Raw genomic sequence first — 17,033 nt, 5'->3', positions numbered from 1 at the left:
AATCCATTACATGTAAACACAGCGCACACTACTATGGAGCCACCACCAGCTCGGACAGTGCGTTGTTGACAACTTGGGTCCGTGGCTTCGAGGTATCTGCGCCACACTCGAATCCTACCGACAACTCTTACCAACTGAAATCGGGACTCATCTGACCAGGCCACGGTTTTCCAGTCGCCTAGGGCCACGAGCTCAAGAGGCGATATCGTGCTGTTAGCAAAACGCACTCGCGTCGTTCATCTACTGCGAAATTTCGCGGCACTGTACTAATGGATACGTTCGTCGTACGTCACATATTGATTTCTGCGGTTATTGCACCCAGTGTTGTTTGCCTATTAGCACTGACATCTCTGCGCAAACGCCACTGCCCTCGGTCGTTAAGTGAAGGCCGTCGGCTACTGCGTTGTTCGTGGTGAGAGGTAATGCCTGAAATTTGGTATTCTCGGTACGCTCTTGACACTGTGGATCTCGGAACACTGAACTCGCTAACGATTCTGATATGGAATGTCCCGTGCATCCAGCTCCAACTACCGTTCCGCGTTCAAAGTCTGTTAATTTCCGTCGTGCGGCAAATGACGTTGGAAACCTTTCCACATGAACCACCTCAGTGCAAATGACAGCTCCGCCCATGTATTGCCCTTTAATATCTTTCGTACAACATACTATCGCCATCTGTATATGCGCTTATCGCTGTCCCATGTCTTTTTGTCACCTCAGTTGTAAGGCGTCGGACTTTGTGGACGTCTTACACGAAGTAATTAGAACTGCACTTTTATTTTAATTGCGTTAAGGGATCGAGTACAAGTTATTTAGGTCATGGACATGTGCGGGCAATGAGGATGATGTTACTAATCGCCTGTAGTGCATGCTCAAGGGCTAAATGGCAGTGAGAATAAGGCATAATGTTTTTGCTGAGGAACCACAGAAAACGAAGACAAGCTCAGTGAACTATCGGACCGCTCCGCAGTGCGTGGCACGGATGGAACAGTGTTTTTGCACGGGCTTCCTCAATGTGTTGTCGTTGGGAGGTGGCCGTGTTCCGGAGCCAGTGGCGCAGCAGCGGACGCTGGCCTGCCGGCTGAAGGCCATCTCTAAGCAATACACGTTTATACGGGCTCGGACCGTGAGAGAAGGTGGAATGGGAAGCGAAGCCTGTTGCGGCGAAACGGTTCCAGCCCAGCCGCAGTCCCGCGTCACAGTTTTTTTTAATGAAAAGAAAAAAACAGTGTTTTTGCTGGAAATTTCAACTCAACTGCTACATGGTCTTTACGGATTGGTGGAAAACTGTATGGCTCAAAGCAGAAAGGGGGCACTCATTTAGAGACAACCACTGTGATTGGACAGGAGTGTGCGGTCCTTCTGCTGCACTTTTACAATAGTGGACCTGTTGGTTTGGTGTAGAGGGCAGTCGGGTCTGAGCCTTCTCTGTGAGTGGTGAGGATATGTCACTATGTGCGCCATCTTGTGCACTATAGAGAGGCACCTAGATTCCGATTCATTATCTAGTAGATGTACCGGTGCATCTCTGTGAGCTGTATATTCGTCACTCAGTAAGCAGAGTGGGGAAATTAAGAAGCTCTAAGACCAGTTGGATGTTTGAAATGCTTTTTATTCTCGTGTGCTTGTAGTGAAACTCTGTCTTTATCTATTCGATGGGCAAGCAGCTGATCTCACTCGCACGCGGTACGATACCACAGCAGTTCACAGAGAGCAGTATTACTTACAATATTAGTCCAAGTGAGTAGGCAGGTTTCACAGCTGCAGCGAGCGACAATCGACGGTGTGGGAGCCACAATCAAACAATTAGCAAAGGTCGCTTTCACTGTCGTTTTGGATATGGTGATACCGCAGCTTGTCAGAATATAGCGTCTCGATTCAATCAACACGTTAAGTTCCATGCCATTGTGCTGTATTTAGAAGCTGTGAGACTTATTTTGGAGCTAGTTACTTTTCTTACTATTACTAAACGACATCATTTTTTTTCAGTATTCAATCAGATCGCGTTGCGCAATTTATTTAAGAGGTTGACAAGCTCAATACGGATTAATACCAGGCCAAACTTAGAGAGATTGTAGAGGATAGGGGATATTCTTGTCAGACGAAGCTTATAACTGGATAAAAAAAATGATTTTGACAATAAATTTTACACATATTCATGCACAAACCATTTTTTTTCTCATTATAATTTCCCGCCCCCCTTATAGGGAGTACATGTACGTAATTATAGCTGGAATTATTTCTACCGCTAACATGAAAGTATTAATGTCACAGCAAACGTTGAAGGTAGTAGAGGATAAACAAGGACATGATGATAATGAATGCTCCGTCACAACAGAACGCTGAAGAAAAATATTCTGATGGCACTGAATAAAGTCGTTGTTCTGAAACGCCTCCGGAAACACACAATGAGACATCATGCTGCGTATCGGAGTCTACATACGAGTACGTGCTGGCACGATGCATCAAAATCATGGGCGCATTTTCTGTTGGAATGCGTTCGCAAAGAGAACTGAGTGAGTCCGGACGGATCGCGATATTTGGGCCGCCAAGTTCGAACATTTCGTCAGAGATACCGCAGAATTAGATGTATCCAATAATGTTGTTACCAGCGTCAACAAAGCAGTCTTCACTTTGCTAAGCCTAAGAATCCAAAGCCTGGAATGAAATTAATCTGTACAACGCAATTGCTACATATCAGCAATGAAATAACTATCCACTAAGCTAAGAGAGGTTTGAGTTTTAATAGGCGTGCAGCTATCCAGGAGCCACTGACTACGGGGACGATTGTGTGACGTCACTTACAGTGGTGCAAACAAAACCCAACATTTAGTACTGGAGCAGCGGGAAACGTTTTCGTAGTGATGTGTCCCGGTACATGATGCGGCACTCAGATGTGCACAGCTGGGGGATGCCCGGCGTATGAAATTTTCCTGCATATTTTGTGATGATAATCAAGTTCAGTAAGTTCGGTGGAAGCTGTGTGATAGTGTGGAGCCATTTCTTCCTGTCTGAGCTGTGGCAGTTAGGCTCCCTCGATGAAAATGTATACATGTCTTTACGAAATCGTTTTAGGCAATAGCGCGTCTTCGACAAGATGTCAACTGATTGATCACGTACCTTCTCGCGTGTAGCGAGGATAATTGCACCGTGGATCGATGAAAAGACTTGATGGACTCATCTGCACAAAGTTCCAACCCGAAACCTATCGGGTATATTGATTCTGATTCTCAGTGCGGTATGTTCTGTAAGAACTAATAACGCGTTTCACGCGAAAGGCAAACTAATTCAGCCTTCGGTGCTGTAGAACTTCGTAGACGGCTATCTCCAAAGTTAAAATGCTCTTTTAGAGCAAAAGCAGGTCCTCTACGTTGTAATTACACAGATTTCGTGAGTCCAACCGACAGCAACTTTTCACCATATGGTGGTCCCTCCTAGCACTTGACTTATCAAAATGTAGAACATACGGAGATGCCAACAAATAACAGATGGAGATCGAGTCCAGCTGAGCAGACTTTCCTGTGCGACCCGTCTGTCATCATGCGGAAATAAAAGCTTGTGGGCTAATGATTTCTGCTGTCAGTGCCAGATTTGATAAAACACTCAACATATTAATTTTTTTTATTGTAGTCAAGACGTTATTACAGGCCGCCAATACGGCATAAATCGCTTCTCCCCTGCCGTACAATGAAGGGGCAAGAGAACTCTAATCGTAACATTGATCTCTTCCTGAAAAATGCCGAAGTAGCGGTATCATCAACTGCATTTCCTAATAGAATAATGTTGGAGTAAAATAGAAGGAATATAGCGTTACGTGTCATAGCGGAGCCCTGTAACTCTAATTTTGTCCGGCATTGAGTTTGAACTTGATAGGCTCTCTAGGTTTACTCTTAGGCTATGTAGTTATGTGCAGGGAGTTTTTGTCGTTAAAAAATTATTATGACATGCAAGAATATTTGTATATGATCAGCGCTTAGTGAAAAGACTGTATCTACGAGTACGTATTTGACCGGAGAGGATTAAGGTAGATGAACTGTATAAATCTATACGTGTGAAATGTGGATGTCATGGTGTTACCGGAGGGATCGAAAGAAATTTTATTTCATTCGCGAAGATGGACGCTGTTTTCTAAAGATTCTTGACGATATACTACCCGACAAATTGGATTGGCAGAAGAGAGAGAGAAAATTAGAAACTGGATCATGCATTTCCTTACGAGTTAGTTTAGGCAGTGCGAGGACGTCAGACAAATGTGTAGCACTCTCATACGGGAAGTGCTACAAGAAATATGCTGCGGTTCATACAGAGCCTCAATTTCAAACCTTTCTGAACCCACGTTCCAAAACGAATCACGAAACATACGAATCTCGCGTAATGACACCGATGGTATAAATACAGAAGTTCGGGATGATACAAAGTAGTAAAGTGAGAGAGCATAATGACGGTGGCAGGTTAGGTACGGACATATGTTGGCTTGAGGAGTGCAGATGTAAAAGTATAGAAAATTGTTTTCTACACTTAGCCACAGGAAAGATTAAGAAAAGTATTTTTCCTTTCACCTGAGAAATACATAGTCTTTCGCGAGATACCAGTCATTTTCAATACAGGTTCATATAATCTAGTCAGTTAGTAAACATCATGGACTTTGAACGCAGAAAGCGAAGATTAATTACAAAACTTGGTTTATGTGCCTTTTGCATGGCACTGATGTTCTTTTTTTGTGGTTTTAAAGAGACTACGTCCAAATAACCCCCTCTCGACTGCATCGCGTATGGGCAGACTTTTTACTGTGTTTTAAAATTAGAACCAGATTATTAGTGGACACTATCACTCGAAAGTAATAGAAAGGGACTTTAATTACGGTCGAGACTGGATTCCAGAAACGTTTTTAAGCGTTATCAGCAAACCAGGAGTTAAAATAAAGTTTTTCTTTGTCAATTAGTTAACCAATTTACTGTGGCGTAGTAAACGGTTCAGAAAAAAAAGAAATTTATAGACATATTTGATTAAAAAAAAAAAGAGCCATGGAGCTGGTAGCAAGCATTTCTTCCGTATTTATTGGTAACTAGTATTTTGTCCACGGGCGTACGCATATGTCACATATACTTCACGTATATGAATGTTTATCGTATATTTAACGTATTTCACACACTTTTGTACACATATTCAGATGTATCTGGTTGACACATTGATAAACACAAACAACACACAGATTGCGCTTAGAATAAGAGGCATTCAAATGAAAACAAGAGAGATGGGAAAAAGTAAGTAAACTGTTAATTATTTCAAAAGTAATCGCCATAATTGTTAATATATTTATCCCACTGTGCGACAAACGCTCAATGCCTTTAGGGAAAAATGTTTTCAGCTACTTACGGAACCATGATTGTATCCAGACGTGCATCTCTTCGCCCGAGTTAAAGCGACAGCCACATATGCCACGCGATTTCCACATTTTTTGGAACCCTAATTAAGATCATCTGTGGCCGTCGAACTGCTTTGAATGAAGTGATGCACACCTGGGTACAGCCATGGTTCCGTAGACAACAACCGCAGTGCTTCATGAAGGGGCTGACCGTCTTAAAAATGGTTCAAATGACTCTGAGCACTATGCGACTTAACTTCTGAGGTCATCAGTCGCCTAGAACTTAGAACTAATTAAACCTAACTAACCTAAGGACATCACACACATCCATGCCCGAGGCAGGATTCGAACCTGCGACCGTAGCGGTCACGCGGTTCCAGACTGAAGCGCCTTTAACCGCACGGCCACACCGGCCGGCTTGCTGACCGTCTTATCTTACAGTGAGATAAACGTATTAACAGTTATGGCGATTAATTTTGAAATGATAAACAGTTTATTTACTTTTTACAACTGTCTCGTCTTCATTTGTCTGTCCCTTATCCATTAAAAGTATTCAAAGTTACCTAAACACAGGGAATTAATATCAACAGGTCGTTTTCAGACATGTTACAAGTTACGCTTCTCAACGTCATCTCCATTCCTAGGAATGTCAAGCTACCTTACACCATCAGTATATTTATACAAAGAAGGAGTCCTGTGTACACCAAATTTCGTTGAAATTGCTCCAGTCATTCCTGAGTTATGCTTTCGTGTCACCTCTTTCCGCCCCAAAACGCGGCCACACCAGTGCTAAAGATGTCTTAGTGTCAGAGTATTTTTCTCCGGACGGCATGTGATACGAGTGTCACGTTAGGGAGAAATTTCTGCAGACTTTACGGCGATGTGCTGACATGTTACCCCTAGGTGTGAAGAGTCATCTGGAGGACTACCAGTGAGTCTAGTGAGGTCGAAGACCATGCACTCGATAGTAACATCGATCGTTATCGAATATTTTTGCATGTCACAGCCTATCACTCCCACCCCAGCGCTTGGGTGGTAGAGTCAGGTTGTCCCGATAGTATTTTGTACAGGCAGTGAGTCATGTAAACACAAAATTTGGTTGACGCACTGTACGACACAAATCAAAGACAAATTATATTTCATACTTTTAAAGTAGATCATTGAGCTAAATACAAGAAAGAAATACCAACAGGCCATTTTAGACCATTGTTACATATCAACCTCTTCTCATCCCAACCCCTATGGGTAGTAAGTTTATCGGCCCGCCACAAAAAATGAGTCAACTATACATCACACCAATATTCAAGAAAGATAGTATGAGTAATCCACTAAATTACATGCCCACATCATTAATATCGATATGCAGCAGGTTTTTGGAACATATATTGTGTTCGAACATTATGAATTAGCTCGAAGAGAACGGTCTATTGACACACGGTCAACGTGGGTTTAGAAAACATCGTTCTTGTGAAACACAACTACCTCTCTACACACACGAAGTGTTGAGTGCTACTGACAATATATTTAAAATTGATTCCTTATTTCTAGATCTCCAAAAGGTTTTGACACTGTACCACACAACTGGCTTGTAGTGAATGTGCGTGCTTGTGGAATATCGTCTCAGTAACGTGACTGGATTCGTGATTTCCTGTCAGAGATGTTACAGTTCGTTGTAACTGACGGAAAGTCATCGAGTAAAACGGAAGTGAGTTCTGGCGTTCCCCTAGGTGGTGTTATAGGCCCTCTGCTGTTCCTTATCTATATAAACGATTTAGGAGAGAATCTGAGCAGCCGTCTAGGTTGGTTGCAGATGATGCTCTCGCTTATCGTCTAGTAAAATCAGAAGATTAAAAAAAATTGCAAAACGATTTAGGAAAGATATCTGAATGATGCGTAAATTGGCAATTGACCCTAAATACAGAAAAGCGTGAGATCATCCACATGGACGCTAAAACTAATCCGTTAAACTTCGGTTACATGATAATTCCATAAAATCTAAAGGCCGTAAATTCAACTAAATACCTATGAATTACAACCAAGAACAATTTAAATTGGAAAGAATACACAGAAAATGATGTGGGGAAGGCGAACCAAATACTGCACTTTATTGGCAGGACATTTAGAAAATGTAACAGATCTACTACGGAGACTGCCTACACTACACTTACCGGACTTGGGGTGGAAAACGAAGGCGTTTTTCGTTGCGGCAGAATCTTCTCACAAAATTTCAACCACCAACTTTCTTCTCCGAATGCGAAAATATCTTGCTGACGCCGACCTACGTAGCGAGAAACGATTATCATAGTAAAATAAGGAAAACCAGAACTCTCACGAAAAGATATAAGAGTTCCTTTTTTTCGATTGCTGTTCGATAATGGAATAGTAGAGAATTACTGTGAACCCTCTGCCGCGCATTTAAGTGTGATTTTCAGAGTATCCGCTGTAATGGTACTTGAATTACGTAACCATTACAACACCTCACCTGAACCTCTCGATACCAGCAATATTCTACTGTGTTTCTGTAAAATAGTTAACATATTTCTGCGACAACATTCAGATTTGATTTCATTAATATAGAGGTACTTCGATACATCGATATGTATATATTGCGATGTTATTATTCTTATGTGTATTCTTTCTTTTGTCACTATGATCTTTCACGTACTTGTAACTGTGATTTTTGTGCCCGTAAGCGGTTATTAGAGAGTCAAGCTTTGGTCGTCATGTTAAAAAGACGCAAATTGTAGTCAGTTTATGAAATGTGATCTTTAACAGCGAGGAAGATATTTTCAAGTATATTTTATATTGTGAAGTGATGTTTTGGAACGAGTTACGTGATATTGCAACAAAAGTAATAAATAAGAAGTGTAACTTAAATTCGGAGTGCTGATTACTTTTTTACATCACCATTATCCTAACTTGCAGAAATTTAATCTTCAAGAATGGTTTATGAAACAAATCTATAAAACTTTTGAATATCGTAGAATAACACCTAGGCCTCTTTGCATCCGAGCTTGGAATCATCACTACCTAGATTTTCGACGATTAAGCCATGAGTTCACAACGAGACCAGCGTGGGAAACCGAAAAGATGAGTGGCTAGTTTATCCATTATTTCAAGAAATGACTTTATTAACTGTGCTCTAATGACACCTGCCACTTAATATAACTTTGTTGTTGCCCGAAAATGCAATATTTAGCAGCGTGAGCAACACTACAATCATAATTAATTTTTGACCTTTGTTGTGGTAGGGTTGTTAGATCGTGAAGATGCTGATGAATATATAGATGTGTCAAATTTGGTTGAAATTGTTCCAGGCGTCCTTATGTTATGCTTGCGTGCCACCCCTTTCCACCCCACTCTCAGCCGTAGAGGTGTTAAGGAGGATCTTAGTGCCACAGTAATGTTTTTCCAAGTTGCAAGCGATACATGTGCCCTGTCTGCTATGATACGTCACTGTTTTAGCACTTCCTTCCCCTGCACACACACACACACACACACACACACACACACACACAAACCACACAAAGACGTTGGCTGTGCTGTCATCCTCCTCTACGGATGGTAACTACGGATATATTACCCACATATTATTTTTGTACAAATAACGAGCACACATATACAAGATGTAGGTGATACTGGTCTAGATATTCCTTAGTTATGCTTCTGTATCATGTCATTTCCAGCCACACCGGCACCACTATGGAAGGCAAGTGGTTCTTATTTACACAGTGTTTCTTTCCAGATGGTAAATGATATATTACCAAATTTGATTGAATCTGGTCCAGTCGCTTAGGAGGAGATGTGGAAAATACATACATACATATATTTCTATACTACACAAAGATATATATAGACAAGATTTTGCAACAATTCATGAAGGTACTGTGGAGACTCTGGTAGAAACGTCTTGGCTGTGATGCATCGTACCCCATCAGCAGCTTGGGACGTGTATGCTTGCAGAGTGAGTGCGACGCTGGATCTCCGCCGGCCGCCGGGCGCGCACTTACCTGTTCGGTGCTGCCAGCTGGTGGCGGGGGTTGGGCGCCCGACCGTGGTCGAGCCGCGCCGCTCGCCTCGGCCACGGCGGGCGCCCGCGCAACTCGGTTAGCACCAAAAAGAAGGCCGTCTCGGCACGAGCGTCCCTCTGCGTGGGTGGCGGGGGGGTAGGGCGGGGGCGGGGGAGCTCTCCCTGCTGGCGCCTAACCCAATAACGCTACCCGCGCTCTCCTGCATAACTGCCGCAACACGGTTACTGCGCGCGCTCTGCTTTGACGGAAATGCTTCCGCTTTTGTACGACTAGCAGCATTAACTAGACACCGAATTGTTCGAGAATAGTAGCTCCCTTTTTACCGCATTTCGCTGGTTTACACGCATATTCTAATTTGCGGTATCTTCGAATTATCTTATTAACCGGAATTATCAGGCAAAAGAGAACCGGGAAAAGCGCTACGTGATAAAACTGCGCAGAAATTCCTACTTACTGTAATGAACGTCCTGGAATGTAAAACAGTAAGCCTTCCTGAATCGTAATGACTACCGCAACCCGGCTACTTGAGTTATTATTGTCACGAGAACACGGCATGTCCCATCATCCGATTTCCCAGGAATTTCGCTCGGCTTATTCGTAGATACTCTACCGTTTGTACAAAATGACGGTCATGTTCGAAATATTTTCAAGGTACTTTATGGGTCTTTTACCGCGCGATATCTTCAGACGAAATTGAAGCTCAATGGTTAGCGTCGCAGCTGTTTAATTTTACACCGATTGTTTGAAACCCGATTACTGTTAAATTGATTTTATTTCATTTCTATTGTTTTCATTCATCTGCTCATGTCCGTTGAAAGTTACTACATGAATGTTTCTTATCAAATTATGGGATAAAAGGGTGTTATATCAAATGTAAAATTATAACTGGATTTCATAATAAGTGTCACAGATTTATTATGTAATATATGCGTATGGCAAGTTGAGAGCTTACAATCTTTTTAAATTTTCATATTCTGATATTTCATTCTCACATCCATTCTTATGTTCATTTTTAAATTTTATTCACACGTTTATTCTTCAGGAAAATTTGGTACATTCCCTTGGATGTTACCGATCGTAGAAACATTCGAAATGCAGATATTTCGAACACCACAAGCATTGCGCAAAGGCAAGTCTGCCACAGTGAGATTCCATGGTATGAATTTCATTCTGGATCGAGCGAGGTGACGCAGTGGTTAGCACACTGAAGTCGCATTCGGTAGGGCGACGGTTCAAACCTGCGTCCGGCCATCCTGATTTAGGTTTTCCGTGATTTCCCTAAATCCCTTAAGGCAAATGCGGTGAAGGTACCTTTGAAAGGCCACGCCGTACTTCCTTGTCCATACTTCGCTAAACCAATGGGACCGCTGACCTCGCTGTTTGGCCCCACCCCCCGAATCAACCAACCAACCAATCTCATTTGGGAAAGAAACGTCGTTAGTATTTGTGAAGATTTCGCACGTTGGGAAAATTTCGCGGTAAATCTTGCATAACGGATAACTTTTCCGAAAACTGACGATTGTAGCTGATTATGAATTAACATACACTACAAGAATTTCACCGAAATCAATTTCAAATAATGCTCTCTCTTTTTTTAATTCGTTGATCTGACATACAATTAGTAGACGAATAAAGAATATCAGTATATACTGGAAAACACTCATGTAGTTCTCTTCTACAGACATGGGCATATAAATGAAAAACAAAAATAAAAGTAATAATCGGGTTTAGAACATGGAGCGCAAAATTAAGAATTAGCAACGCTACCCAGTGTGCCACCATTACATCTGAGGCGATCCGACTGATGAAAGGCACATAAATTATCTCTAAAATACCTCGAAAACTTTGTCTTTTTTTTTTCAGAAACAGTCGAGTATCCACAGACAAGCCAAGACAGGTGTTCGCTTATTTTGACCCCTCTTCAAAGGAGCAAAATTTCTGGAAAAACGTGTAATGGCATTTGCCGTGTTTTCGTCAGTAAGGAGGAACCACGTATTTATTCGAAGACTCTTTACAATGTTGTGCTTTGTTAGCCACTGTGCTGTAGCCAAACGTTAAGTTCGTATCTTCCTCGAACCAATGAACCACCTCATGAAACAAGTAACGAGAAGACATACAATTCGATACACAATCTGATCTGCTAGGTGACTTGACTTTCATTTACTGAGATATTTTATGCAGGTGAAGGTCTCTTTAAGTACCTGCAAAGCACATATGAACTGTACCTATACTTGTTACAAACTTCATTCATAATTTTTTACTCAATGAATATTACATACTGCTGTTTGACCACGATAAGTTGATCTTTTTGGTGATATTCCAGTAGCGAAGAAAATCGGCACTACTTGGAATGTAGTCGTATGTCTCCGAACGCTGCCAATATTTCCGTGTGAGTCACTTCCGCTTTCGTACACGTAAGAACAAAACACAGACGATGGTGCCAGCACTGCAGGAAGGAGTCGGCGCTGACTTTCCTTCACCGCTCTTCTGCCCACGGCAGTATTGCCATTCTCGACGACAACCGCGCGATTAGTCGGTTTACTGTGGCGAAATAGTGCGTAACACACACAAGGTTTATCAATCGATTACGGGTAAGAAATATTAGTTACGTGCGAACTGATACTTTTTTGCGTTTCTGGAACAGATTTCTTGTCTCATGTGACAGATTTTCTCCTTGATGTGATCCATCACGGCGCAGTGGTACAGAAACTGGTAAATAATTACGAGACTATTAACACCGAGTCACTGTAAAAATATTACACTCCCATGCCCTAAAACAATGCAATTACTGTATATTTAATGAAAATGAGAAGTCCACGTAAGTGCAGAAAAATTACTATCGTTTGAAATTAAGGCCGTTTGTGAGGCTTGTAATATTCTGCTACCCGAAGAAGGAGCGAGGTAGCGTCCTGTTTTAGGTGTTAGACTCGCATACAGGAGCCGCGGGCTTTCCAGTGATTTCCCCAAATGCTGCTATCTTAATCCGATTCCTTCTCGGTTATGCCGAAAGCAAATTCTTTTCCAGTGAACGTACGACATCCATTCAGATAATAACAAAAAGTAGTTTCCTGTTTTATTTTCTCCAAATTTCTGAAAGAAGACTAACAGGTATCTGTCATTTTACCGAGAACGGCCGTAAAGCAAAAACTGCGTGCGTTCTATACATGGACTTCAATCGCGGTAACTTTCATGCTTATGAAATTGTTAGCAAAACTGACACACAAAAACTTGTTAGTCAACGCAAAAATCATGCCATGCTATTAGTTCGGTTATTGTAATTCTTTCGAATTCTGTTCTTACCTTTCTTTGTCAACTGACTGCAGAATGTGACAGGATGCGTACGTATATATTGAGAGTGACTTATATTGGAAAGTGACGCATCTCTTCGAGGAGCGAAAAATGCATGTATTCTTGTTTCGGTGAAGACTGTTCTTCCTGACCTGTAATGGTGGTGAGATGCAGTAAGGGCTATTTTTTTGTATAAAATGTCTACGGGAGTTAAATTATCTCGGCTGACGATCCTTGTATTTGCGCCATGTCTAAAGACCTCTGTGTCCATGGGACTGGCGTGATCATAATGGACACTGACGACGGTGCTATCAAGCTAGTAAGAATGGCACGCAACGAATACTTTACAATTTCAGCCAGCAAGCTTCATTTGGACTGGCTCTGGCTGTAGTCCCCCCTACCGTACTGATTTAGTCCTAACTGGTGCTTTAAGCATACAGACAAACAATAATACTTTTTTTACAAAACGGTCCCCTTGAAGAAGATATGTTGGTTTAGTCGTAAAGCATAAGATTTTTATAGTGCACCTCTCTATTTATGTCCATTGCCAGCTATCTTTTTCATTTAGTCTTAACTACTTCATCCCGCAGCATGTACCTTGTACACTCGGATATTAGCAAATAACAGAACGGGTAATTGAATATGCCCTTTTCTTACGTTTTCGTAAAAATAACTTAAAAATCGTTTTCTGTTTACTGTTCTTCCATCACAGAGCTAATAAGCTCATTGACGCTTCGACGAAGGTTTTATGTTTCAGGTCTGCTTCTTTATGTTTGATATAATCCTGTTTACCCACCGATGAAGAGACTTACAGCGGTGGAAAGAGCGAGGTGGTGCATTGGTTAAGACCCTGATTCCGGAGGAGCGAGTTTCACATTCCCGCAAGGCCTCGTATTTCTTGTTTTCCGTGTTTTAGATGACACTGAGATGGTTCACGCCGTTAGGTCACAATCGATTTGCTTCGTCATCCAACTGTGCTAGTGATCCGTCTCTAACGAACATGTTTTTCGCTTAAGTCTTTCTGTAGCATACCACGAGTAGTTTTTTGTTCTCTTCTTCGTCATGACCTTCCGTTCTGAACAATTTCATGGCAATAAGAACTCTCATCTGAACCAGGCATTTCTAGGACATCACATACCAACAACTCCGTAAGCGATAGTGTTTGAAAAGGTTTAATTATTTCTCTCCCTCTACAGAACAGACACCGGAAACCCTCAGCAAGGCAGTTTTGTGGTCTCGGAAGATTCGAAATCAGTTCTGGCCAACCTGGATTACGTTTTTAGTGGCCATCCTAAATTACTCGAAACGAATGTCAGGAAAATTCCTACAAGAAGCTACGGTTCATTCCTAGTCCATCCGCGAGGCTAAGCTCTAACCATTGTTCGTAGATCATACAGAAGAAGTGGAGGCCAAGGTGTTCTGCCAGATTGACGATTCCATAGAATCGTCAACTCGACTGAACACGCGGGAATATTTTTGTGGGTCATGAATTAAAGTATGTGTGTGTGGGTGGGCTGAGGGGTTGACGAAGTGGTATCAGGCTTTTATAAGCAGTGCTGTGCTTGAGTACGACTTGAATGGCACGAGCAGTTTACGTCATAACGCAGGAAATCTAGCGCTATGCTTGAGTTCTCCACTGATCCGTGATCTTGCAACTTCGCACCATCTCCATAATATGTCTTAGGGTATGTTCTATGTATTTTAGCATATGTTCCATGGTATGTTCTATGTATTTTAATAATATAAATAACTGTGAAACACGGACTGCATTGTCTTCCATGGTGCAGTTCATATGTAAAAACTCCAAACTAAGCAAAACTCCGTGCGAACAGGTCTCTGGAGACCCAACGGCACTGACCGTTGCCTTAAGGTATCACTGGATGCGGTTATGGAGGGGGCTGAGATCATCACATCCCTCTCCCGGCCATTGTCAGTCTTCGAGATCGGAGACGCTACTTCTCAATCACGTAGCTCCTCAATTTGCCTCTCGAGGACTGAGTGCACCCCGCTTGCCCTTAGCGCTTGACAGACCGGACGGTTACCCAGCCAAGGCTTAGCCAAGTCTGACAGCGCTTAACTTCGATGACCTGACGGGAACCGGTGTCACCACTGCGGCAAGGCCGTTGGCCATGTGTAAAAACAGCAACTTATAAATAAATAACAAATCGCAATCACGATTCAGTCCAGTTCACGAGATTTCGCTCGTCCCATTGTTTGCTGACATCTATTAGTACTAGGGTCATGACGGAGCTTGCCGCTGTAATTTATTCTTACGATAATAACACGAGTATTTCATTTATTATGCATTTAATTCATAATAAATATTTTCCTTGTAGCGAACGAGTGTTACCATCTTCTTTTCAAGCTGACTAAAAGCTGGTAACTTCTTTTTATTTTATCCTACTACGTGAACAGGTATAGAAATGCTCCCTTGCAACGCACTTGGTAAATCATTATAGTCTCTAATAACCAAATAAACTAATGTACTGATTTCGGGGTCGTGTGGTCTTTTTTGAGGGAGAACATTTGTCTTTGCTAGTTTTACTTTACAATACTACAAATATTTATACAGGGTGCCCCAGGAGGAATGGTTAATATTTAGGGACATGATGGGAACTATCATTCGAAGCGAAAAGAGTCTAGTAAACATGAGCTGTAGAATGCATACCTTAAGAACAATGAGCACTCATTCATCTTCGATACTGTCTGACAAATCTCTTCTGATGGAAGCTCTTCTCTTTCCATATTCTGAGAGATGGTAGTGTGTAGTGTGGATCAAAACAAGAAAAAATGTCCAGTACACATGGGCTCTAAAGGGCACTTGTTCTACTTCACTACTGTGAAACACATATCTTCTACAGACCTGGTAGACATTTCTACTTCGAACAATCGTTCCTATCGTATCCTTAAATACTGACCGTTCCTCGTGTATCCATACGTACTGTACGTGAACGCGTGTTTTTAATCAAATGACACTACAAGATTCCAGAGACCTTTTCAAGTCCCAAACACCTTTGACGTATATATACAGACTGAAGCGACGAATGAGAATTTGTACTAAGGTCAGGCTTCGAATACGGCTTTCCTGCTAGGCAGATGCGCTAGCCGCTACGCCTCTGTAGTACGGTGGCTTTGCACAATGGTACAAACTATCCTCAATCCAAATTCACGTGAATGGGAATTTCGATTGAGAAGGGAGGTGTGGTAGGTTAGTCCGTGCTGTTGTCCAAAGCTACTGTGGTAGGGTGGCTTAAGTTGTTAACGCATCTGCCTAGGGAGCAGGAGACCAAGGTCCGAATCCCCGAATTGGTACAACATTTCATTTGTCGCTTCACTCTGCATACATACATCATAGAATTGTTGTTGTAGATTTATTCAAATTTAGCAGCAGTATGTGCAGTGTTGGGGTATAATTTTGTTTCCGCCTGTGTTTCACGAAACTGTCAAATTTTAAGCTGAGTCGTAAAATATTATGTGAAGTTCGCATTTCTTGCTTATCGCTTGCACTCGCGTCGGGCGAGTGAAATGCCACGTGATTTTTCGAGCAGCGCTCGATGAAGTATCGAGATCTGCGACGTATCGGGAAATCTCGTGCCTGTTCTAAGCCGCGTATCGTTTGCCCAGCCCTGCTTATAAGATACCACTATGTCACGTACAGCCTTTGTAAATTGTTTTTCGTGTGGACACGGTCGTGTCCACGAGGTCTGATTGATCGGACGTGTGAGGCGCGGTGGGAGGGGCGCGTGCCTACCATGGCAAAGGTGGTGCTGCCGTCCTCCACGAGCAGGTCAGCGGCCGCCTCGAGCTGCGCGGCGTGCTCCAGCTCTACCTGGCGGCGCTGCTTCTTCATGTTCTCGCGGTGCATGTCCGAGCGGCTCGCGTAGTTGACGAGCGCGAACTCGAGCAACGCGCCGAACACGAAAGTGAGGCACACGCCAGTCCACACGTCGATGGCTTTGGTATAGGACACGGGGGGCAGGGAGGCGTTGATGCCCGACGTCTGGGTGGCCATGGTGAGCAGCGTGGTCACGCCTAGGGACACCCGTGCCGGGATGGCGCTCTGATCGAGCCAGAAGGACACCCACGACACTATCACCAGCATGCAGCACGGGATGTAGATCTGGATCAGGTAGTAGCTGAACTCGCGCTTGAACAGCAGGTCCACCTTCAAGCAGCTGTACTCTCCTGCAACAAGCAAACACACCCACATTCAGAATAGTCGAATACAATCACTCGGAAATATTTGCCCCTGCCGCATATTCTATACGACGACAGAGCTAAAATTTTTAATTTCACAAACCGTCTATTTGCTCTGGTAGGTCCAGGTTCCCAACAGTGGGACAGACTTTTTG

The 17,033-nt window shown here is 42.7% G+C and overlaps 1 protein-coding gene across 11 annotated transcripts in view; it reads right to left on the bottom strand.

Moving 5' to 3' along the window:
* Positions 1-17,033, bottom strand: part of LOC126484627 (glutamate-gated chloride channel) — a 724,772-nt gene that overhangs the window by 96,473 nt on the left and 611,266 nt on the right. For 10 of the 11 annotated variants that reach the window (XM_050108232.1, XM_050108236.1, XM_050108244.1 and 7 more), the window contains one exon: positions 16,433-16,866. In XM_050108232.1, the coding sequence (XP_049964189.1) occupies positions 16,433-16,866 (434 nt within the window). The remainder of the gene's footprint in view (positions 1-16,432; positions 16,867-17,033) is intronic. The other variant, XM_050108280.1, reaches the window with a different exon arrangement.

This window comes from Schistocerca serialis, chromosome 1 (assembly GCF_023864345.2).
Source record: "Schistocerca serialis cubense isolate TAMUIC-IGC-003099 chromosome 1, iqSchSeri2.2, whole genome shotgun sequence".
Taxonomy (NCBI): Eukaryota; Metazoa; Arthropoda; class Insecta; order Orthoptera; family Acrididae; genus Schistocerca; species Schistocerca serialis.
This window is presented reverse-complemented; position numbering and strand designations above follow the sequence as displayed.